The 23,911-nt window shown below is 40.3% G+C and overlaps 1 protein-coding gene across 1 annotated transcript in view; it reads left to right on the top strand.

The window, feature by feature from the left end:
* Positions 1–3,452: 3,452 nt before the first annotated feature.
* LOC131748180 (G2/mitotic-specific cyclin-B3-like) overlaps positions 3,453–23,911 on the top strand; it is a 43,957-nt gene continuing 23,498 nt past the window's right edge. Inside the window, 5 exon segments of the mRNA XM_067023180.1 lie at positions 3,453–3,686; positions 4,407–4,509; positions 12,682–12,779; positions 15,258–15,344; positions 20,173–20,270. Coding sequence (XP_066879281.1) covers positions 3,453–3,686; positions 4,407–4,509; positions 12,682–12,779; positions 15,258–15,344; positions 20,173–20,270 — 620 coding nt within the window.

Genomic DNA, 23,911 nt, shown 5'->3' with positions numbered 1-23,911 from the left:
GAGATAGGGGCCCTATCTTTCTTGATGATTACATTTGAAAGGGATGACTCCCAGGTCTCTGAGAAAGATTTTCCTGGGTTGTAGAAGATACATCTCAAAAGGACAGAGAAAGGATTTACAATCACAAGTTTTCTAAAGTAAAAGTTCTGAGAAAAGGGAGGTCAGGGGGCTATAGTCAAGTTTTGGCTGGAATAAACAGTAAATTCTTTTGGCACTTTTGAACTTCTCAGGCAGGCTTTTGGCTCTGGACACGCAGGCTCAGCGGCCATGGCTCACGGGCCCAGCCGCTCCACGGCATGTGGGATCTTCCCGGACCGGGGCACGAACCCGTGTCCCCTGCATAGGCAGGCGGAGTCTCAACCACTGCGCCACCAGGGAAGCCCAGGCAGGCATTTTAAAGAGGCTGGGGTCATCATCCTAGGGACATGGCCTTGAGGTGACAGAAACCGTGCTGGTGTTTGTTCAAGTCTCTTGACCTCTTAATGTAGGGAGTGGATGGAATTGTGCTGAAAGTTGTAGTTCATATAAGGCCAAGGTTGAGGCCTAGTTGAGAAGGCAGCTCAGAGAAGCCTGACTATATCAAATCATCATGTTGTACACCATAACTATATACAATTTTTATTTAAAAATAAGTTTGCGTCAAGGAGGATGGCTTTGTCCGTGGTGATGAGTTAGAATACATAATACAGGACCTGCTCTTCCTATACCACCCATTTGTCAAGGGGAACTTTTGATGATTAAAGAAACAGTTGGAGCTCCTCTGTCTGGTTCATGTCTGTGGAATAAGAAGCAAAGAAAGAAAATGTTTATTTATTCTTCAATCACAAGAATGTATACCCCTAAGATAAAAACGAATAGACAACAACCACCAAAAAACCAAAAAACCTCTGTCTCCCAGCCCAGAAGGGGACAACTGTGATCCTGGCCTGGAAAATGTCTTACCATATCCCCTAACTGACAAAGAGAGAACTATTATGGATGATTAGAGGCCTGTCCTTTGGCACTCCAATCCTGTCATCTTGGAAGCTAACCAGGAGCAAACAAGAGCAGCTTTTGAATTGGATGGGAAACCAATAATGAAATGTAAGGAGGTTTAGTCATCCACTACCTCTTCTTTCTCGCTGCTGAAGCTCTCAGACTGGCCTGTACTGACTAGAGATGGGGATAGATGGGGGAGAAGGGATATCCAAAGAGTTAAAAGAAGGAATATGGGGGCTTCCCTGGTGGTGCAGTGGTCAAAAATCCACCTGCCAATGCAGGGGACATGGGTTCGAGCCCTGGTATGGGAAGATCCCACATGCCATGGAGCAAGTAAGCCCGGGCGCCACAACTAATGAGCTTGTGCTCTAGATCCTGTGAGCCACAACTACTGAGTCCACATGCCACGACTACTGAAGCCCGCGCACCTGGAGCCTGTGCTCTGCAACAAGAGAAGCCACTGTAATGAGAAGTCCATGCACCGCAATGAAGAGTAGCCCCTGCTTGCTGCAACCAGAGAAAGCCCGTGTACCGCAACGAAGACCCAAAGCAGCCAAAAACAAACAAACAAACAGATAAATAAATAAATAAAAAGAAGGAATATGCTATGTTAGTGTGCGTGTATGTGTGAAGTAGTATGCACTTAGGTTAACCTTTAAGAGCCAAACACAGAGATGTTAAACACAGAAGCTTTGGTTATCATTTTTTCCCTTAATCATCATCTGTCTTCTAACCTTGTTTATTCTACACAAACATCTCTTCCACACAAACTTGTGAATAATTATACAAGTCAACACTTTAAATATGCTTTCAGTTTGCATTTGGTTTGAAAGAGCTATTAAGATAATAAAAATGGGACCTGTGTCTGTAATGTAATTATTTTGAATAATGGCAAAATGAAATTTAAATGAGTTGAATGATCAGCCTACATAAAATCACTTTCTGCCTGTTAGTCCCACTAAGGACCTTCCAGACTCAGATTTAGCCTACCTAATTTAGTTTATGTGATGACACAGTGACCATTTGGAAAATGGGCCGTGATGCTAATGATTATCAGACATTATTTATTGTGGACCAATACAAATGGGAACTCCACTTCTTTTTCTCCTGAATTGTTTTCCAGCCATGAGAACAACACAGTGTCATTTAGAGTAGCTTCATGCAACCACACTAAAGTGAAAAATTAGATAGCTATTCTGAACATCTCGGCAATGGTGCTGCATAATTACTTCTGTCAGGTATTTATGTTATGTCTGTACTGTGCATATCTGTCTGTCCTTTCCTATGAGTGATTGAAGCAGAGGAGGGAGAAAATAAAAGACTCTTTAAAAGCTATAAACATTCTCATTTTTTAAATTTCCGAGGGCAGCTGTTAAAGGAAAGCAGACTCAGATATGTTGGGATTTCCTTTTAGGTAGGGACTAAATTAGGCAGCTAAGGTCTGTTCTATTGCCTTGTAGAAAATGACTTACAGCTATTTTTGAGGGGTGGGCTTGGCTTGGCAGTGGCCATTTCTAGTCAGGCCCCTCCCTCTTATAATTGTTAAATTTCCCTCCTGTGATTTCCTAGAACACTTCTTTATCATCTGTATAATTCATCTAACATTGACTAGATCTGGCCTCCTAGAGTTAATTAACTTTCCCTATTCCTGGATCACCTACATTGAAAGCCTGGAGGGCAGGTTTTCTGTCTCTTTCCTTGTATCTGCCACACTACTGGGCACACAGCTGGGCTCAAGAAACAAGTGATGGCTTTGGAATTTCAGGCAGGAAACAAGTCAGAAGCCACATAATCATGGAATTTGTAATAATGACAAAACCCTTGGTTAGCTATTTGAGGGGGCAGCCTTCTTCTTCTTCAAGCAATAATTCTTATATTTCAGTGTGCATCAGAATCACCTGAAGGGCTTGTTAAAACAGTTGGGGAGCTCCGAGGATCAAGAGGGTAATGTACCTGAAAGGGGCATGAAAGTTCTGCACACACCTATCCCCACCCCATACTTTGCCCTGTACATCCCTTCCTTTTGGCTGTTCCGGAGTTATAAACCAGTAAATGTAAGTAAAGTGTTAAAAAACCCCCAAAACTAAAAACAGATAGTTGGGCCCCAACCCAGAGTTTCTAATTCTGCAGGTCTGGAATGGGGCCTGAAAATTTGTTTGGTACTGTGTTTCGTATGCATTATTTCATTTAATTCTCACACAATCTTCTGAAATGGGTACTGTTTCGATTCCGATTTTATGAATGGGTAGCTGGAGCAGAGAGGCCATTTGATTGGTGGAGCAGAGAGGCCATTTGATTGGTGGAGCAGAGAGGCCATTTGATTGGTGGTCTGGTACTGGCCACTACCATCATCTTGGAGGGGTGTGTGTGTGTGTGTGTGTGTGTGTGTGTGTGTGTGTGTGTGTGTGTGTGTGTGTGTGTGTGTGTGTGTGTGTAAGCGAGCAGAGATTAGTACTTTCTTCTCGGGTCCGAAGATGCAGAAGAGAAATTCCCTGAGAAGAAAAGTATCGAGGGTATCTACTCTGATCTTTTGGCCCCATCTGGTGGCTTCAGGTCTGACTGAACCAAGTGCTGCTCCGTTATCTCCTCCTGCTGGTGAGAATTGTGGGGTCCAACCGCCGGCCTGGGAGATCGCTTTTCCTGAGGTGGCTTTTTCTGAAGGCGGTTATACTGAGGAGATTATCCTGAGGCGTTTTTTTCTGAAGGCGGTTATACTGAGGAGATTATTCTGAGGCGGTTAGTACCCCCCCCAACCCCCAGCCCCTCTTCCGTGTGTGTTTGTTTTCCTTGTTTTTTTTTTTTTTTCCGTTTCTGATTGGTGGGGAGCTCCTATCCAATGTATAGCATTTATTCCAATCCCTCTGTGGCTTGTTAAAGGTACAACATATTTTCTAGGTATTAAAAGAGCCTTTTGCTTTATATATATATAAATATATAAATATATAATTATATCCCGTGTCAGAGCTGGAGATGTTGCTGAGGGAACTCGGCTGTTAATCGGATTTTTTTTTTTTCCTGTGAAACCCACAAACTTGTCTCGAACATCTGACAAAAAAATAAATACTTAAATATTTAAATACTTAAATTATTAGCTGGTGGCAGAGTTTTTACCCTTCCCTCAAGATCGTATCATTATCAGCGAGTGAATGTTTTAAACAAAGACCGTGGAGGAGAGGAAGGGGATCTGGGAGCGCGAAGCCTCTCAGGTTCTTTCACAGTCCTTGTAGCAGGTCCCCACCTCCCCCAACAAGCACACTTAAGGATCGTTAAAATAGGATGAAGACCACCCTAAAATAGGATAAAGACTGCCCTAGTCTTCAGCTTTGCAGTGTAGTGTGGCCCCGTGGGGCTATCAGGGTTAGACCTTCTGAGCCTGTTGCTTTCAAATCAAGATGGCAATGGGGGTAATGAGTTCCTATGGCCACTAGGAGATCGCAGCTGCTTGGAAAACGTGTTTGCACACAGTCCAAATATCACCCCCGTACACAAGCCCACTTTGCCAAGGCGTTCCTCAAATTCAAAGGGAAATTGGTGAGTCCTTCCTGCTAGAATCAGTCCCCATCCTAAAAACTGCACGTTTGTGTATGTTATATTTATTGATATATTTCCTTAATGGCCCTATCATAAAGATGTGTATAGGTTCAAGGAAAACAGTGACTGTCCAGCTCTGTAGAGAACCTAACAGGGCCTCATGTACTTAGCCACTCAGTAATCAGTAATCACTTTTGGTGATGGCAGAGTGATTATGACAATAGCGACGGTGTTACAATAATCACTCAGCATGTGTCCTCTGAAGTCCTTCTCAGTTTTATATTCACATTGCTTTGGGACTCATCACACTCTGCCTTGTGTTATAGTTATTTCATTAGGAGCTTTATCTTTCCAAATACAGAAATGCTTGAGGAGAATGGCTGTTTTACTCATTTTCATTTACCCTGCAAGAAATAGTACTAGGTTGGTCTATATTAGTGAGTGCTTAAGGATATTTACATAACTGAAAATTAGTGTGTACACCTGAAACTAATATAATGTTATATGTCAATTCTATCTCAGTAAGAAACGAAAGACAATCATTGGTAATGGTGGTTCAAGAATTGCTATGCCCAGAACCATACAGAAGTGCCTGGCCACGGCCAAGAATACTGGATCATGTTGGTCCAAACTGCCTGGCTTATTTCAATACCTTCCTAACTGGTTCCACTGAGTTTTTCCCTTGCCGCTCTTCAACAGAATATTTTTAGAAGAACAATATATTTTATTAGCTACTGTTATTTTTTATGACAGCTTTATTGAAATGTAATTCAAATACCATGTAATTCACCTAACGTGTACAATTCAGTGGTTTTTAGTATACTCATAGAGTTGTGCAACCATCATCATAATAAATTTTAGAACATTTTCATCACCAAAAAAGAAAAGAAACCTCATACCGTTTAGCTATCACACCTCAGCTCCCCCAACCCTATACCTCTTCAGCCTTAGGCAGCCACTATTCTACTTTCCGTCTCTATAGATTTGCCTATTTTGAACATTTAATATGTGGAATCGTACAATATGTGGTCTTTTGTAACCGATTTCCTTCACTTAGCATAACTTTTCCCAGTAAAGAGTTGTGACAACATGTGTGAAATGTTGTTTTGTGAAGGAAGCTCATCAGAGACTCAGTCATGCAGGCACCCTCTGCCTATAGCACATACCAAAAGTCCAGAGTCCCAGGAGGAAAGCTGGTGTTCATCAGAAACCATGTTGTTTGCACAAACAGTTAAAGTACAGTGAGCTATTCTTATCAGTTAGGGTGGAGGGAACCCTCCCCAAATTCAACTTCCCAGATCCTATCCAAGGGCCAAACTTGCCAGCAGGATTTTCAATTGATAGTATCCTCAGGCCTGCTATGTTAACTCTTCGGTATACAGATTTTGATAGGGATTGCATTGATTCTGTAGATCAATTTGAGGAGAATTGCCATCTTAACAATATTAAGTATTTCAACCAATGAACATGGGATGTCTTTACATTTTTTTAGGTCTTTAATTTCTCTGAGTGATGTTTTGTGGTTTTCAGTATGCAAGTCTTTTATTTTTTAACATCTTTATTGGAGTATAACTGCTTTACAATGGTGTGTTAGGTTCTGCTTGATAACAAAGTGAATCAGTTATACATATACATATGTTCCCATATCTCTTCCCTCTTGCATCTCCCTCCCTCCCACCCTCCCTATCCTACCCCTCTAGGTGGTCACAAAGCACGGAGCTGATCTCCCTGTGCTATGTGGCTGCTTCCCACTAGCTATCGATTTTACATTTGGTAGTGTATATATGTCAATGCTACTCTCTCACTTCGTCCCAGCCTACCCTTCCCCCTCCCCATATCCTCAAGTCCATTCTCTAGTAGGTCTGTGTCTTTATTCCCGTCCTGCCCCTAGGTTCTTCATGACCATTTTTTTAAGATTCCATATATATGTGTTAGCATACGATATTTGTTTTTCTCTTTCTGACTTACTTCACTCTGTATGACAGACTCTAGGTCCATCTACCTCACTACGTATAACACAATTTCGTTTCTTTTTATGGCTGAGTAATATTCCATTGTATATATGTGCCACATCTTCTCTATCCATTGATCTGTTGATGGACACTTAGGTTGCTTCCATGTCCTGGCTATTGTAAATAGAGCTGCATTGAACATTTTGGTACATGACTCTTTTTTTTTTCCATTCTTGAGTGAGGAGGTAGGTTAAAAAATTACAAATAGGAGATATGGGAACATATGTATGTGTATAACTGATCCACTTTGTTATAAAGCAGAAACTAACACACCATTGTAAAGCAATTATACTCCAATAAAGATGTTTTAAAAAAGAATAAATGCCAAATGATTGGCAGCCTCAAAAAAAATTACAAATAGCAATAATTACTCTAAAAGAAACGTAAGGACCTAAATGGGAAGGAAATCTAAAAAAGAGTGGATATATGTATACATTTGACTGATTGACTTTGCTTTACAGCAAGAAACTAACACAATATTATAAAGCAACTATACTCCAATAAAAATTAAAAGAAAATAGAAATGCAAGGGGCTGAGGCAAAATATTAGGGAGTGGGAGAAGAATCCTACTCTAGATAACATGGTCAAGGAAGGCCCCTCTGAAGAGTGGATATTTAAGGTGAGACTTATAGCATGAGAAAAAAAAAAGTAATTTAAAGAAGAGAGGGAAGAATGTTTCTGACAGTGGGAACGTCATGTGCAAAGTTCCCGAGAAGAGGGATTTTCTGTATATTCAAAGTTTGGGAAGAAGATCATTATGGCTGGAATGGAGTAAATGAGAAAGAGAGTGGTATGAGACAAGGTTAGTGAGATAGGCGGGACTTGTAGGCCAGGGTAAGGAGTCTGGATTTTATTTTAAGTTCTGTGGGAAACCACAAAAGCAGGAGAGGGACATGATACATATTTTTTTTTAAAAAAGACTGATCATATTTTATTGTATTTGCATTCGAGAAGAGTCACATTGGAAAAGGGGAGAGCAGCTTGGAGGCTTTTGACTGTGGTCCAATCGAGAGACTATGGTTGTAGTGGAGATGGAGGGAAGTGGATGGATATAAAATATATTTTTGAGGTAGAATCAACAGGACTTGCTGAAGGATTGGATTTGGTAGGTTAAGGTGGTGGAAAAGAGTTTGAATCAAGGATGATACCCAGGTTTCTGGCTTGATTAACAGGCTTGATGTGGTACCAGTTTCTGAAATGGGGGACATTGGAGGAAGGATCAGGTTTGGTGAATGTTGTGAATACGTTAAGTTTGAGGTGTCTGTTAGACATCCAAGTGGAGATGTGGAGTAGTCAGTTGGATTTATGAGTCTGGAGTTCAGGGCCAGCTTTTAGATGCTACTTAAAGTCATGGATCTGGATGTGATAACCTAGGGATATTAAAAAGAGAAGAGGGCCTGGGATCATGTGACTATTTTCCATTTAATGTAGAAGCTATGAGATACTAAAAGGAGAATGGACTAATAATAAGGGTAAAGATGTAGTTTAGTGGTAGAGTATCTGTTGTATATGCAGGAATTCCTAGATTTTATTCCTGGCATCTCCATTCTCTCTTTCCCTCCTCAGAAGACACGGCAGGGCTATACACTCTTCAAGTCTTTCGTCAGTTACTCATATATATATATATTTTAGCTCCTGGAACAAAGCAGGTGCTCAATAATTATTTGTTGAATGAATGAATTAATGTAGGAATGAAATGAATGAGCATATCGGTTGTATTACCTGCTTTGCCACAATGTAGCATTGTGACATTGGGCAATTAGCAAGCTACAGTTTCGTTGTCTGTAAAACGGCAATAATAAAAGTACCTACCTTTTTGGACAGTGTTGAAAACAATTAAAAAATTTATAGCAATTAGCACAGAGCTAGCGCTCAATTAATGTTAGCTACTATTAGGTCTCTGCACTTTGGGGGCTATCCATAAAATAAGGGCAATAATTTCTGCTCTGCTTCCCTCACAAAGTCACGTTTTGGCCGCGCCGCGCGGGCTTGCGGGTCTTAGTTCCCTGACCAGAGATTGAACCTGGGCCACAACAGTGAAAGCGGCGAGTCCTAACCACTGGACCGCCAGAAAATTCCCCAAAGCTTATTAATATTAATGTTAATTGCTCTGAACTTCACTACATAATGCAGCGGCTCTCGCCATCCTCCTGCAGGATTATTTAAATGAAAACGAGTCTTTAAAGAGACCCAGTCCTCCCGCTTGTCAGCCCAGCCCAGTCCAACCAGGGGTACAGGAAACCACGCCCCGTTGTGAAGTCAATTAGCTGCAGAGTTCAGTTTAAAAATACCCAGCCCCGCCCCTCCTTGGTAGGCGAGCTCAAGTCTCAACTGCACGCTGATTTGCCCTTGCTGGCCAATCACCACTGCTCTGCCTCCTGGGCTGATTGGAGAGAGTACGGGGTACGTTGAGACTGACGCCGGTTGCTGCAACGCGGAGCTCCGGTCATTTCCCGGGCCTCTCCTGGGCTAGGACTGCGTCCGTGGTCTTTCCTCTTCTGCCCTCAATTTCAATATGAGGTAGGCGCCTTTGAACTTGTACTGCCCGCTTGAATGTCCGGTTGTGTCGCACGCGGGTGGGTCCTTGAGCCTCACTCCAGTCCCTTGTAACTCACTGTCTTCTTTTGCTGGGATGCGTGGGATCCCTGACACGAAACCTTTGCTTTTTCCTGTCAGTCAGCAGTCTGTGGAGAGAGCCCTGTACGAGGTTGGGCAGGGAGTGTGTATTAGTGGGTGAAATGGCAAAGCAAAAAAACAAACAAACCAAAACAACCAAACAAAAAAAACAAAACTGGGTCCCAGCTTTTAAATGGAGCTACCAGTACACATGCCTGAATCAGAGTACATTTACATAACGTCTTTTCACAAGGGAAACTGTGCAGGATCAGTTTCATCCACAAGACATATTTAAGCTAGAGAATGCTACTTGAGGGATATCTTTTGAACTACAGGTTGAAGGATATGAAGGAAGATGGAAATAAGTGTCCTTCCTCCCTTGTTGTCTCTACTGGCTCTCTTCCATCACCACCTCCAACCCCTCCAACTCTGGCTTTCCACTGCTCTCTGCTATGGTCCTCTTGGAATCCTAGAATGTCAGAAGTTGAAGCGATCCTAGAACAGTGCTTCTTAAACTTCAAAGTGCATACAGATCACCTGGGGTTATTAACTTGCACTTCCTGATTCGGTAAGGCCTACCGCGGGGCCTGAGATTTTAAATTGCTAACAAGCTCCCAGGTGATGCTAATTTTGCTGGTCCGTTGACCATGGTTTAAATGTGAGGAGACTCTGGTCCCACTATCTCTTTTTATTAGGTGGGGGAAGGAGACCTGGAGAGGGGAAAGGGACCTGTCCAGTGTCACTCAGCCAGCTAGGGCAGGATTAGAACTAGACCCTAGGCATCCTTCCCAGCTCAGTGCTGCTTTCATTGACACCATGCTGCTTTCTCTCCCTAGTGTCTTGCTGTCTGTAACCTGCCTTTATATATAAAAAGAAGTCACTACTGTTTCCTGAGATTGTCTTGATCTACAGTTTTGGACTCTGAGCAATTGGGCTTCTAAACAAGCCAACTTGCCCCTGTGTGGGTTTCAGCACCAGCCCTGGGATGCCCAATGGAGCCTTCAACACTCATCAGTGTGTATGTAGGGGAGATGGAAAGTCTGGAAAGTAGAAAGGATTTTAATTTTTTTGTCCAAGTAAGGCTAAGGGTTCTGTAGGTGGTAGAAGTTGAGAGTGTTCTGCAGAGTATTCTTTTATGAAAGCATGTTTTTGGTGGTGTCAATCGCCTCCCCCCACCTAGTGGCAGGGAAATTAGTTACTTAAGTCAGTGTCTGTGTCCCCCAAAGCAAGTGATTATTGTTCAGGATAATGAAGGTGATACATGACCATCATCTGAAAAACCTTACTTTCTCTGAGATTTAGTCAACCTGTGATGCCATCAGCTGAAAGATTTCTGGCCTGTTGACTCCAGTTTGATTTTTTCTTTCCGCTTGAAAGATAAAGATTTCAGAACATGAGTCTTTGGTCACCCATAAAAAATTGTATGAGGTGTGAATAATAATAGTGGAGTGAGTGGTTTTCATACAGTGCAGTTAAGGGTGGGATCACTCAATTTAGCTTTATTGCTGCTTGGCTGAGTTTTGAGGGATGAGATGGAAAATAGGTTTGGATTTGGAGGAAGAGAAGGAGAATAAGATACACCATTTATTCTGAGTACTTACCAGGTTAAGCTTTGCACATACAAATTTACATTTGAGCCACACAATACCTCTGCAAGTAAGAGGTGGTATAGCTCTTTTGCAAATGAGGAAACTGAGGCTCTAAGATGCTAAGTTGGCTGATTTAGGAGCCCAATTGCTTCTTAAAAGTCTGTGTTCATTCTAACTCCTCATTACTCCTCATACTACCACACTATGGCCTTTCACTTTGGACTATAGGCTATCTTGGAATCTTTTTTGCATACGATCAGAGAGACTTCATGGTATTTTAGAAAAGAGCCCTGGAAAGAGCTGGGTGTTCTATGCTGCTTAATAATGTGTCCTGTGTAGTAAGTCACTTAACTCATCTGGGACTATAAAATGGAAAGAATTGTACTTGCCCTGCTTACCCTCACAGTTTTGTTGGGAGGATTAACTGACATAGTAAATGTGAAGGCACATACTTGTACTGACTTTTCCTTGCCAACAAAATGTTTAATATTCTCCATCCAAAGCAAAGCCCAAGTTAGCCTCTCTTCTTTCTTAAACCTTCCCCTCAAACTGCAGTCTCCTCTGCAGTCTTACCAGCGTGGCCCCAGCCTAGCTTGCAGCCTCTTTCTAACTCCTCCCCAGCACATTCTTTATACTCCACACTCCAGGCAACTTGGATGTTCCCAGACTTGCTGTGCTCTGCATGTTCAAGCCTCCGCCTAGACTCAGGCTTTCTTTGCCTGGAAAGCTCCCCTGTCTACTTGAGAACCTTTTTGTCGTTTAAGTCCAGATGGAATCTCCCACAAGATTACTGACTTTCCATTATGTTTCTAAAGTACTTTTTATCTACCATTTTAAAATCATTTGTCATATTTTTATGTTACTGTTAGAGCTGTGCCTGTGAATACTTCTAGGGTAAGATACATGATTTATTTGTGTTTGTATCTCCATTGCCTGAAGTATCTGGTGCATTGCCTTTAGGGTCTGTCTTATGGAAGCCTGTTCTTTGTCAAATGCAGTTGAATTTGGACACTGAATATGGGTGGTGTTGGAAGGGCAGTTGTATTTGAGTGGGAAGGCTCTCTTCGATACCCAAGAACTGATTCCTCCTAATTATGTATTTGCTTGTAAGATACATAAGTATATCATAACTATTGGGAACTCACAAACTAAAGGAAATTTAAGGAATGTAGAATGGGATCCCACACTGAGGTGGGGTGAAGGTAGGACTCTCCCAAGGTCTGTAATGACTGTTAAATTTTTATGTCAAGTGATTTTCAACAAGTTAATTCCTTCTGCTGTTATCTTTTGATTTTACTTTATTTTTTTCTTACTGGGTGTCTGGAACTGGATTACAGTTTCTTGATTGAATGCAGCCTTTGAATACCCTCTGGCCTGTTGTGCATACGTGTGTGTGTGTGCGTGTGTGTGTGTGCAATGTATTCTTTTGCCTTCTCTGTAGCATCATTATAATTGCTGTGGCCAGGACCCCATGCCTTTTAAAGAACATTAACCCTACCAGCGAGCCTCCGTACTATATGATCCGTCATGTTCTTGATTATTTTCAATGCAAAACTATTAATTTGTCCCCAGTGTTCCTAGGCTAAAGTAGGGGCTAGGCCACAGTCCCAGTGCCCACAGGGGGTGGCAGGCACTGTACTGAGCTTTTTACATAGAGTATCTCATTTAATTTGAACAGTGCCCTGCAGAGGTACATATACTTATCTCCATTTTACAGATGAGATAACTGAAGCCTAGGGAGTTTAAGTCACTTGCCCATGGTTAAGTGTGGTAGAACCAAGATTTGAGCCCAGATCTGCTTAAATCAAAGTATGTTTTCTCCTAGGGATGCTATAGAGAGACTGGGTTTTCTCAAGGATCTCCAGAGAATTCTGATATTTCTGGTGAATGGTGTTTTAAACAATCCTTTTCTGATTGCAGCCCTGCCTTGGATAGATGCTGCTGAATCCATAAGAAGTGCCACTGCCACTGCCACCCCAATGCTCCAGATGTGAGACTAAGAAATCTCAGTCCAGCAAAATTGTGCCCAGTGATCATGGCGCATCTGAAAAGGTTAGAGCAAGCTGTCCCTCCCAACAGTGTTTCAAATAAGCTCTTCCTGTGTTGGTTCAGTCCCTATCCTCACCCCTACATCTTTTGAAATATGTGTGGTTTAATCTGAGAAAATGGGAAAGGGTGGCAGACCTTGTAGTTGGAGAAGACGAGCAAATTAGGACTTAGGGAGAAAGTGTCAACTCTTCTTTCTCGTAAATGCATGGCTAAGATGAAGGCCGTCCTCCATAACCTTCCAAAGCAAACAATACTCAGTTCTCATTAGTGATCACATCTATACTCTTACTTTCTCTGAGATGCTCAAGGCACCTTGCCAAGTGGCTGTTTGGTACATCCTGGGGAGAGTATGAAGATTAGGTCAACAAATGTATTATAATGCTTTTTACAGCTATTAAATTTGAAGAATGGGCCCATTTTGAGCCTGCTGTTTTGACCTTGTGGATAGTTTGTCATTCCGACCCTGCGATGTTCTATGTTCCTCATCGTTCATATTTTAATCAGAATTTTACTAACCTGATGAATTGTCATTAAGAGAGTGTTTCCTGGAGCAAACATCATTAGGCCAATTTATTTTCCTTGATTGGTTTTCTCTCCGCACAGATAAACACTTTCTAACCATTTTCATTTTTGTCTCACTGAAATGATTTTCTTGGAGGGGCCAAATGTGTTTTTCCTATGTAAATTTGGCAAGAAAGATTTGATACATTGATCAGATTTTTGTCCATATCAAATTTTCTGATTAGAGTTCTGCCACTGTAAGTTTTCTTTTGTGGCAGTTATTTTTCCAAATCCAACTCTCTCAGGGCACATTTTGTAAATATAAATTTTATTGAGTTCAGTTTCACCCATTGATTTTATTTGGGGCTGGTTATTTCTACCAGTAATATTAAGTAGGAATTGGAGAACAGACCAACAGTTAATTTCTTAGCCAGTTTGAGAGAAAATACTAATTTATTTTTTGCTAATTATTTCCACTAGGATTATTTATCATGAACTAGATAAGAGACTTAATAGTTTACTTATTTCTTAGCTTAATCAATTAAAAAACAGAGGTAATTCTTCTCAGCTCTTTCAGGATTGCTCCACTGTGCTAGATTGTTCTATTGTAATATGAATCCAGTTCTCTAAATTTCTGATCACTTACTGTGTCATGTACTAACTGTCCATGGTGTAAATGGAGAACCGGGAAAATAACTGGTCTGACCTCAATGTTCTGCTTCATATTATAACAACTCTCTGACATAGGTAGGGCAGGGTTCTCAATTCATAAAGGAAATCTGATACTTAGGAGACTTTCACCAAATAAAAACTGTTAGGGAACAGAAAAGCCCTACAGTGTGATTTACCTTAACCTCTCACCCCACAGAGAGAGTCTTGCTCATTTGGGAGTGGGGTAAGGCATGTGTAGATAAACACTACCTAGAAAGGAAGCTCCCTTTGATCCAAAATATTCACCCTTCCTCCTTTCCCCCATCTCTCCCTTGTATACACTAAAAGGGATTAATATGAATTACCAAACTCCTTTCTTAAAAGAATTTTCCCTATGAGGTTTAAAAACATATTGGACTATATACTTTTAAAATACTATTTCTGCCCGTTTACAGTTTATATAGATTTTTTAAAAACATGTTTTCTCTTATTTGATCCTCAAATGAGGTAGGTTATTATTCCAATTTTACTGATGAGGAAATTGAGTCTCAGAAACTAAGTGACTCGTGCGAGGTCAATAGCTAATAAAGAGCTGATCCTGGATCAGTATCTAGGTATGTGTGTTATTGTCCTTATTGAGAATGTCTTTTTTTTTTTTTTTTTTTTTTTTTTTTGCGGTATGCGGGCCTCTCACTGTTGTGGCCTCTCCCGTTGCGGAGCACAGGCTCCAGACGCGCAGGCCTAGCGGCCATGGCTCACGGGCTTAGTTGCTCCGCGGCATGTGGGATCTTCCCAGACCAGGGCACGAACCCGTGTCTCCTGCATTGGCAGGCGGATTCTCAACCACTGCGCCACCAGGGAAGCCCCCGAGAATGTCTTAAATCAACTACTTAACATAAGAGACACTTAAATTTTGTTAAATTGTTGAACTAATTTACCTAGGAACATCCATGTTAAAGGAATGACTGGGAGTTGCAGGGTTGTGGGGGTGGTGATGGTTAATCTTGGCTAGTATAGCCATAAACATGAGGAGTAAGAGAGAAAATTAGCTTCACCAAGCTAGTTTGTTCATTCTGAGAGTTACACTGACAGTCATCTTTTCTCCTCCCAGCCTTGTCCCTATCATCAATGATTACCTCCTTCAGGGACTCTCTAAGCAGTGGGTGCCAAAATTTCCTTTTGTGGTATTTTATTGGGGTTTATTGCAGGTGTCTGCAGTTGCTTGGAGTTTCAGCCATTCCCCCCGCCCCGAGCCCCAAAGATGACCTGAAGTCCCTGAAAAGACTGTTCACAATTGGATATACGCATTTACCTCTTTTACTTTTTTAGAGAGAGGAGAATTACCAAGCAAAGATATCTCCATCTTCACCTCAGCGACCACTCAAAAAGAGGTCAGCTTTTGAAGATCTCATCAACGTTGAGTATGCTAGTCCCATCCTCTGCCGTGGTGTCGCATAAGGTTTAGACAACCTCTTCCTTGAGGGACCTTTCCAGTTTACCAAACTCTGACCCTCTCTAGAATGTTGAGAGCCAATTTTATTTGGAATCAATGACCCAATTTCAGAAACTGCAGTGGCTCTTCTGCTGGCACATACAATCTGGATTAATTGATGGAGCTCTCTGGAAGCAGTAAGAGTGATTATCAGGTATGAAATTGTAGACAAATATGAGAACTTTGAGGTTTTGCATTTAGATAAAGTCCAGAGGTGGCTCAGCTGGTTGTGTAGGCCTTGGAGGCAAGTACTTTGGTAGATTCGTTGTAGTCTAGGGCAGTGTTTATCAGTTCAAGCACTATGGGCATTTTGAACAGGAAAGTTTTTCTATTGTGTACGACTGACTTCAGCCAGCATTCCTGGTCCCTAGCATTAAGTTCCAGCAGCATCCCAGTCATAGTGACAATCAAAAATGTCATCTGATGTACAGAACCATTGATGACCACAGTTCCATGATCTGGTTTTCAATTATGGAGATCTAGAAACTCAATTTTAGCTAGAATTCTTGAGTTCACTTCCAAGTTACCTCCCTTCTGGTGTTATTAAGGCGCCAGCAAAAAAAATCAAATTTACTAGTTAGAAAGTTACTCACTGAATATAGAATTGAGTCAGAGGTAATCTTTGGTCTTAGAAAATAATAATAACTGATGTCTCCTGAGTGTTTACCACGTGTCAGGCACTATTCTAAGCATTTTGCCCCGTATCCACTCACTTAATCCTCATAAAATCCTTTGAGGCAGATACTATAATTATCTCCACTTCACAGATAAAGACTTGCCCAATGTTGGATTTGAAGTCTGTTTCATCTAGGATACAGAGAACCCTAGTGAACCCTATCGTGCCCTCTATAATAGTGTCCTTCTGTGGCTACCAGAATTCTTACATCTGCTAAATAATATTTTACCCCCTTGGGCAGGATTGGATAAGCATTGGCAAAGTTCTCCCCTTTGTATCTCTGCTCTTTAGATGCTATGTGACCACCTTTGTGCCAAAACAGTCTTTTCCCCATGCAGATTACAACATGTATGATTGTGTTACAGCTTCCTGCGTAATCAGATTTACTCTAGATTGGTTGAAAGAGCTAACCTCCCACACAGACCAGTAAGGTTAGATTCATTTCCTGACTTATTTAACCATGGCTCTAGAAACTTGGTTGAATAAGGTAGGCACACAAATCAGGAGCAGATGCAGCCCGTCTTAATCTAGCTTCTCTTGGCCTCCAGAGTCCCTGATGGGAGTCCAGTGACACCGTGCAAAGCAAAGTCTAACCGCATATGAAAAACTTCCCTGCCATGTCTCAGTCCTTTTTTTGTTGTGAAGCTTATATCATCATTCATAAAGAACAAACACAAATAAATTAATAGGAAACATGCTAGGAGCCTCCTGATTCTCCAACTGAATTCAACATCTGTTAGGCCACATACTTGTCCAGGGTTGGGGACCCAAGACATCCCTGAGCAAATCTCTGCCTCTAGCTTTTTAGAAGCTCAAAAAGCCCATTTCCCTTTTGCGTTCAAGTCCTGGTCACCTTGAATGGTCTTTGGTGCTTTCCAGACAAAGTTCCATCATTACAGTGTACCTAAGCCATTCCACGGTTGGGCATTTCTGAAGAAGTCTGAGCTCATTTCTTTGAGGGTTGAAGACTCCTTTCTCTCTGAATTTTGGGGATTCCCTTTATGATGATTTGCTTCTTCCTGTCAGTATTACTTCGTTTCCATGTCCCCGTATCTGTCTTCTCCTCAACATTCACCACAGTGAGGTCCTGGCTTGCCGAAAGAGCTGATCTGTTTTAATTAGTTAGTCTGCTGTGAGTGTTTTTTTTCCCTCTCCTTTATCCTTTCAGCATGGGAAGAACTTTTGATTTGTTGGAGCTGGTCCAAAGCCAGTGGATGAGGAGATAAAGTCTATTTCCTAAATTATTTTTTGTCAGTAGGATATTCATCTCTATTTTCCTATTTTTTGGTGAAAGAATTATGGGGAAATACTGGTAAAGGTCCCTTTGAGCTTAGATCTGAAAATATTAGTGCTTTGAACCTTCACATATGGCAAGTTGAAAGTTTCACCCTGGGGATTAGGGTCTCCACCTCTCTCCTGCCAAGAACACACATCTTTTCCAATTCTGGATCTCAGCTGGACACATAAGGAGTTTGTAAAACTTTAGGTGAAATTAAAATGCAAACTGTTTCAAGCTCTTTGAAGAGCAGAAGTGGACAACAACTTGAGGGCCTAAGAAAGAATTCCCTGTTGGGTTGTAGTTGCATATTATGATACGATGATACAAAGGCATAATTTTTTTATACTTCATTTGGAAATAATTTCAAATTTATAAAAAGTTGCAAAAATAAAAAAACAGTACAAAGAACACACATATGCTGTTTACTTAGATTCACGTATTACTAACATTTTATCTTATCTGCTTACATACATCATGGTCCTTTACCATGAAGTACTTAGGGTATTTCAGTGTATATAGAGAAAGAGTCTCTATATACTATTTATCCTTAGAGAAATAGTCTTATATAAACACAGTGCAGTCAACAACTTTATAAATTTACATTGATATAGTGTTTTTATGTAATCTATTGTCCATATTCCATTTTTTTCCATTGACTTTGTAAAGTCAATGTTATAAGCATTTTTTCCCCTCCAGTAAAGGATCCAGTCTAGGGTCGTTTACTTGTCATGTCTCTAGCTTCTTTTAATTTGGAACACTTCCATAGCCTTTCTTTGTTTTTTATGATATTTTTGAAGAACACAGTCCCACCCAACCCCGCTTTTAAAAACAGAACATTCCTAATTTTGTGTTTGTCTGATGTTTCCATGTGATTAGACTGATGTTATATATGCTTGGCTGGAGTACTGTATAGGTGAGGTTTTGTCCTTAGAGTATCACATCTGGAGGCACACAACATCCATCTGTCCCTCATTAACCTGTGAGGTTAATTTTGATCACCCAGTCAAGATGTTGTCTGGTTTCTCTGCTGTATAATTACTTACTGTTTATTTTTTTTCCCTCTTGCAACTAATAATCTGTGGGACACACTCTTAAGAGCCTCCAAATAGCCACTCTTCATCAAAATGTCCCCTAGATTTAGCATTCATTGATGATTTTTGCCTAACACAATCTTTATGATGATTTTTCCAACCCTAGAACTTGTTCCCCATTTACCAGTCTACAAACAGAGGCCTCCCTTCTCCCCTGTTTATTTATTATTGGTATAGACTTATGAATTCCTATTTTTTCAGTGGTTTGTTGTTCAGTATTGTTTTTTTATTATTTTGGTGCTCAAATTGTCCCAGATTTGGTCACTAGGGTCCCCTTTAATCTGACTACTGTGTCTTTGTGACATACTACAATCATTTTTTTGAGGATTTTCTTTCCAGCATAACAGGATGTTCCAGGATGTTCCTGTACCTATTTTATTGCCATGGAGTCAACCATTTCTGTGAAGAATTCCTGTTCCTTTTAGTGGGGAATGGTATTAGAGACCAAGATCTCAGTGCTAGGTGTGCTACTGGGGTGTCTGCTTTTTCTGCCCTTTCTGCAAACAGAGTTAGGAAATGTCTGCATGTATATATACATATAGATACACACATATCTGTACTTAAACATATATATATATATATATATACACACATATATCTATATATACAAATACACACTCCTGTATACTCAGATGTATATACACATATACCTATTTAAGAAATCATGAGTCCACACAGCTCCCATTCCAAAACGTACAGGGTTCATTCTTTTATTTCTCAATCCATGTTTATATGTTCCTTCTCTACAATGAGAACCATGGTTCCCAAGATCATCAACACATTTACTCAATACTATAATACATCTAAAAGAGTTTCAGAATTACTTATTCCACACCACCATAATAAACACACCTATTAAAAAGAGTTCCAGATTTATTTGCAATATTCTCCACCATCCCACAAACGCATCCTGAGTGAGGATGTATATGGTGAGGGTATATAGTCTGTGTTTACTTGGATTAGTTGTTTATTATCTTGTATTTCCTTCTGTTTTCTTTCTTTTGTCCTTCAGTGTGGTTATGGTATTTATTTGGAATATAATTAGATTTAATTTGTTTCATTTTAAAGGCATAACCTTTAAGATTATTTTTACTGACATTATTCACAGTCCCATGATCTTTTCTACTGTTTAATAGAATTAGTCATGATTAGAGTTTCTGATGGAGCTCTCCAGAGCCCCATGTTAAATAAATATCTCCTCAGTGAGATGGGATAGATGTATCACAGGTAGTGTTGTATTAGAGGTCTATCCTGAAAAGCTAGTTGATCTTGGTATACTCAGGCAGCAAAGCCAGTTATATTGCCTTTTCCCCGCTCTGAACATCTTATGGGGGCAAAATGGAATGTGATGTTTACAAAACATCTTTTTGAGAATTTGCCAGCCAGTATGCCTGACATTGGAGATCAGAACTACATCATATGTATCTTGAAATCACTTCGGGCTGCTATTTAGCTAATATGCACCAGGACTACTGTACTGCTAGCTTCCATCATGACTAGTTGGCACCAGTACCATACTGGTTGTAAGACGTTTTGATCAGTGTTCCTGGGAACACCCAAACAAGGTGTCCAGGGTGTGGATGTGTGTCAGGACCTTCCTATGAGAACCACCTATTGGGTAATTTGAGGTGTTTTTTTTTTTTTTCTCTCTCTCCATTTCCTTGCTTCCTCCTCCAGACCAGCCCCCCCCCCCTTTTTTTTTGCAGGCTTCTCAAAGTCAACCTGCCAAGCCCAAGAAGGAAGCCAGTAATGAGTTTGTTAAAGATGTTTCCAAGGAGATAAACAGGAACACACCTGCTCGTGGGTGAGTACTGAAGGCACTCAGATGGCATTGTTTTATATGGTAAAGGAGAGGGTGTGACATCCTTTTGACTGCCTTTTGTCCCCATTGAGAACATTTTTAGTGAGCTACAGTGGTGAGTACTACATTAACTCTGGGTGCTTAGATGGACTAAATTGCTGAAGAATTATAGGCCTCATCTCACCACCACCCCCAACCTTTCTCTCTCTCTCTCTCTCTCTCTCTCTCTCTCTCTCTCTCTCTCTGCCCCTCTCCCTCCCTCCCTCCCTCTCCCTCTCCCCCTCTGTCACCCACCCACATGATGTGTGCATATTGAAAGAGCTGTTGTCATTGAGGAATTTGCGAAAAGTTCTTGTGCTCATCTTTTCTCTATTTTAGTACTTCAGTCCTTGACTGAGCTACTCTGTGGTTGAGAGTGTGAAGGCAACTTAACTTTTCAGGGGGATTCTCAGCAGCTGGCTGATAGCTTGCCAGTCTGCTTATCCCATTAGAACCCTTAGGGGGAGGTTTGTTCCTTGTTACTGTAGAGAAATTACTATCTCCTTAGACCAAAAATGTGTGTTTTCCAGCTGTTATAGGGAACTGATCATAGGTTCTGCAAGTAGATAGGAGTATTCTCATCTAGGATAGGGAAAAGGATTTACTCCTAGGAAAACTTCTATTAGAAGAAGAGTTAGAAAGTGGAGTGAGACCTGTTTATATACTCTCCTCATTCCAGTGGGAATTACTTCTTTCTGGAAGAATAGAATAGATCAGCTAGATAGCTATAACCTGGCTAAGCATGGGTTCCAAATGGTAAGGGGAAAAGTTTGGGGAACTCCAAAAATTAACATGCCAGGTCCACAGGACACTTTGCTAATTACCCAGCAGAAAGAAATCATACCAGAAGATTAGCATTTAGCCCTACTCAGTTTCTTGCTGAAATGAAATTCCTGGGATTTGCATGTGTATTTTGACCTTAATTCCCTGTGTTTTCTTTTGAATTTCTTTCACCATTCTGACTTTAGCAGGGAAATCCTCACAAAATGCCATACACATTCTTGTCCTCATTCAGAGTTCAGTGAAGTGGACCCTAATAATAGTGCTAGAGCTAATAGCTAACATCTATTGAGAGTTCACTGTACTCACACATTATTCTAAGTGGTTTTTTTTGGTAACAGCTTTATTAAGATATAATTCACATACACAATTCACCTTCTTAAAATGTACAATTCAGTGTTTTTTAGTATATTCACAGAGTTATGCAGCCATCACCACAGTGAATTTTAGGATGTTTTCATCAACCCCAAAAGGAACTCTACCTTTAGCTACCACCTCTCAGTCCTCCCCATCTGTAGGCAACTACTAGTCTACTTTCTGTCTCTATAGATTTAACCATACTAGACATTTCCCAGAAATGGAATTGTACAATTCCATTGTACAATGTGTCTTTTGTATCTGGCTTCTTTCACTCAGCATGATGTTTAAGGGTTCATCCATGTTGTAGCAGGTATCAGTACTTCATCCTCTTTTATTGCCAAATAATATTCCATTGTATGGATGTACCATGTTTTGTCTATCCATTCATCAGTTGATGAACGTTTGAATTGTGTCCGCCTTTTGGTTATTGTGAATAGTGCTGCTGTGAACACCTGTGTACAAGTTTTTGTTTGAACACCTGTTTTTAATTCTTTTGCATATGTAACTAGAAATGTAATTGCTGTGTCATATGGTAATTCTATGTTGAACTCATTGAGGAACTGCCAAACTGTATTCCATAGTGGTTGCACTATCTTATATTCCTACCAGCAGTGGATGAGGGTTTTGCATTTTCTACAACCTTGCCATTTTCTGGGTTTTTTGTTTGTTTGTTTTTTGTTTTTTTAATGGCCATTCTAGTGAGTGTGGGATGGTAACTCATTGTGGTTTAGATTTGCAGTTCTCTGATGACTAATGATTTGGAAATCTTTCATGTGCTTTATTGGCCACTTGCATATCTTCTTTGGAGGAATGTCACAGTGTATAATCCTTTTATATACTGCTGGATTTGGTTTGCTAGTATTTTGTGGAGGATTTTTGCATCTGTGTTCATAAGATATATCAGACTTGAGTTTTCTTCTGATGTCTTTGTTTTTGGTATCAGACTAATATTGGCCTCAAAGAATGACTTGGGAACTATTCTTACCTCTTCCTGAGTTCATGAAATGTTGGTATTAGTTCTTCTTTAAATGTTTGGTAGAATTCATCAGTGAAGCCAACTGGGCTTAGATTTTTCTTTGTGGGTAGTTTTTGATTATTAATTCAGTGTCTTTACTTGTTATAGCTCTGTTCAGATTTTCTGTTTTTGAGTCTGTTTTGGTAGTTTGTATCTCCCTAAGAATTTGTCCATTTTGTCTAAATTATCTGATTTATTGGCATGTAATTGTTCTAACAATGATTTGTTTTAAGTGTTTTGATGCATATCAATTACTCAAATCTTTACAATAATTCTATAGAGGAGGTAATATTATGACCCTCATTTTACAGGTGAAAAAAGTGAAGCATAGAGCATTAACTTGCCCAAGGTCACCCAGCCAGTAAATGGAGGAGCCAGGGTTTGGATCCAGGCAGTCTAGATTCAGAATGCATGCTCTATCATAACTAGACTATCTGAAGACTACTTCTAAAAGTTCTCATCAGGAGGAACCTGGAACCTATCTGGTCAGATGGAACCTTTTGAGGAACTTCCTTTTCTTTTTTTAACAATTCAGTAATTTAAAAATATATATATTTATAGAGTTGTATAGCCATCATCACCATCTAATTTTAGAACTTTTTCAGCACCCCCCAAAGAAACTCATACCTATAGTCCCTTCTCTTTCCCAGTCCCTTTCTTCCCTCTTCCCTACCCCTTCCCAGCTGCAGGCAACCACCAACCTATTTTCTGTTATGGATATACCTCTATGGATATGTCTTCTCTGGATGTTTCATATAAAAGGAATCATATAATATCTAGTCTTTTGAAGGTACTTACTCTTGTTCAGACTGATCATATTTACCTTTAATTCTCTCCCTTTTCTTATTCTGATTTCTAGTCATCCAGAGATTTGGTCACACCAGGTTAGTCACTCTGATTGGATATGCAGTCCTATTCAAAACAAAGCTTTGCATCTGACACATGTGAACAAATGTTTATTTTGGTCTTTGTTATTATCTCCACTAGGAAAGCATCTTGTGAATAGCCTAGAGTGAAAGGAATATGGTTAGATACCATGAACATTAAGTACCAGCCCAACTTTCTCTTATAAGCCTTTCATAAGCCTCTCTCTTATAATTCTCTCTCATAAGCCTTCAAACAATATTAATTTCAACCTGAATTTTATCAGATGCCTGGTGCTGATAGACAAAGACAAATGCAGCCAGTGAGGGAAACATATATAAGCCAATCACTCATACAATGTGGTAAGTATTATAATAAAAGCCTTTGTATATAAATAAAGTTAATAAATCATATATGAGAAAGCATAAATAACATGGATTTCAGGGGAAATTTTTTAGAAGAGTTTGGGGACCTAGGTCATAGAAACTATACCATGTGCTACTTAGTTGATTTACTATGGTACCCATTGATTTTTACCCTCTAGTCTGTCTCTTGGGGTTGAAGCCCTTTCCACTTCCATACATTT

The sequence above is a fragment of the Kogia breviceps genome, chromosome X (genome assembly GCF_026419965.1).
Source record: "Kogia breviceps isolate mKogBre1 chromosome X, mKogBre1 haplotype 1, whole genome shotgun sequence".
Taxonomy (NCBI): Eukaryota; Metazoa; Chordata; class Mammalia; order Artiodactyla; family Physeteridae; genus Kogia; species Kogia breviceps.
The sequence above is the reverse complement of the archived record's forward strand: the minus strand, read 5'-3'. Positions and strand labels throughout refer to the sequence as shown.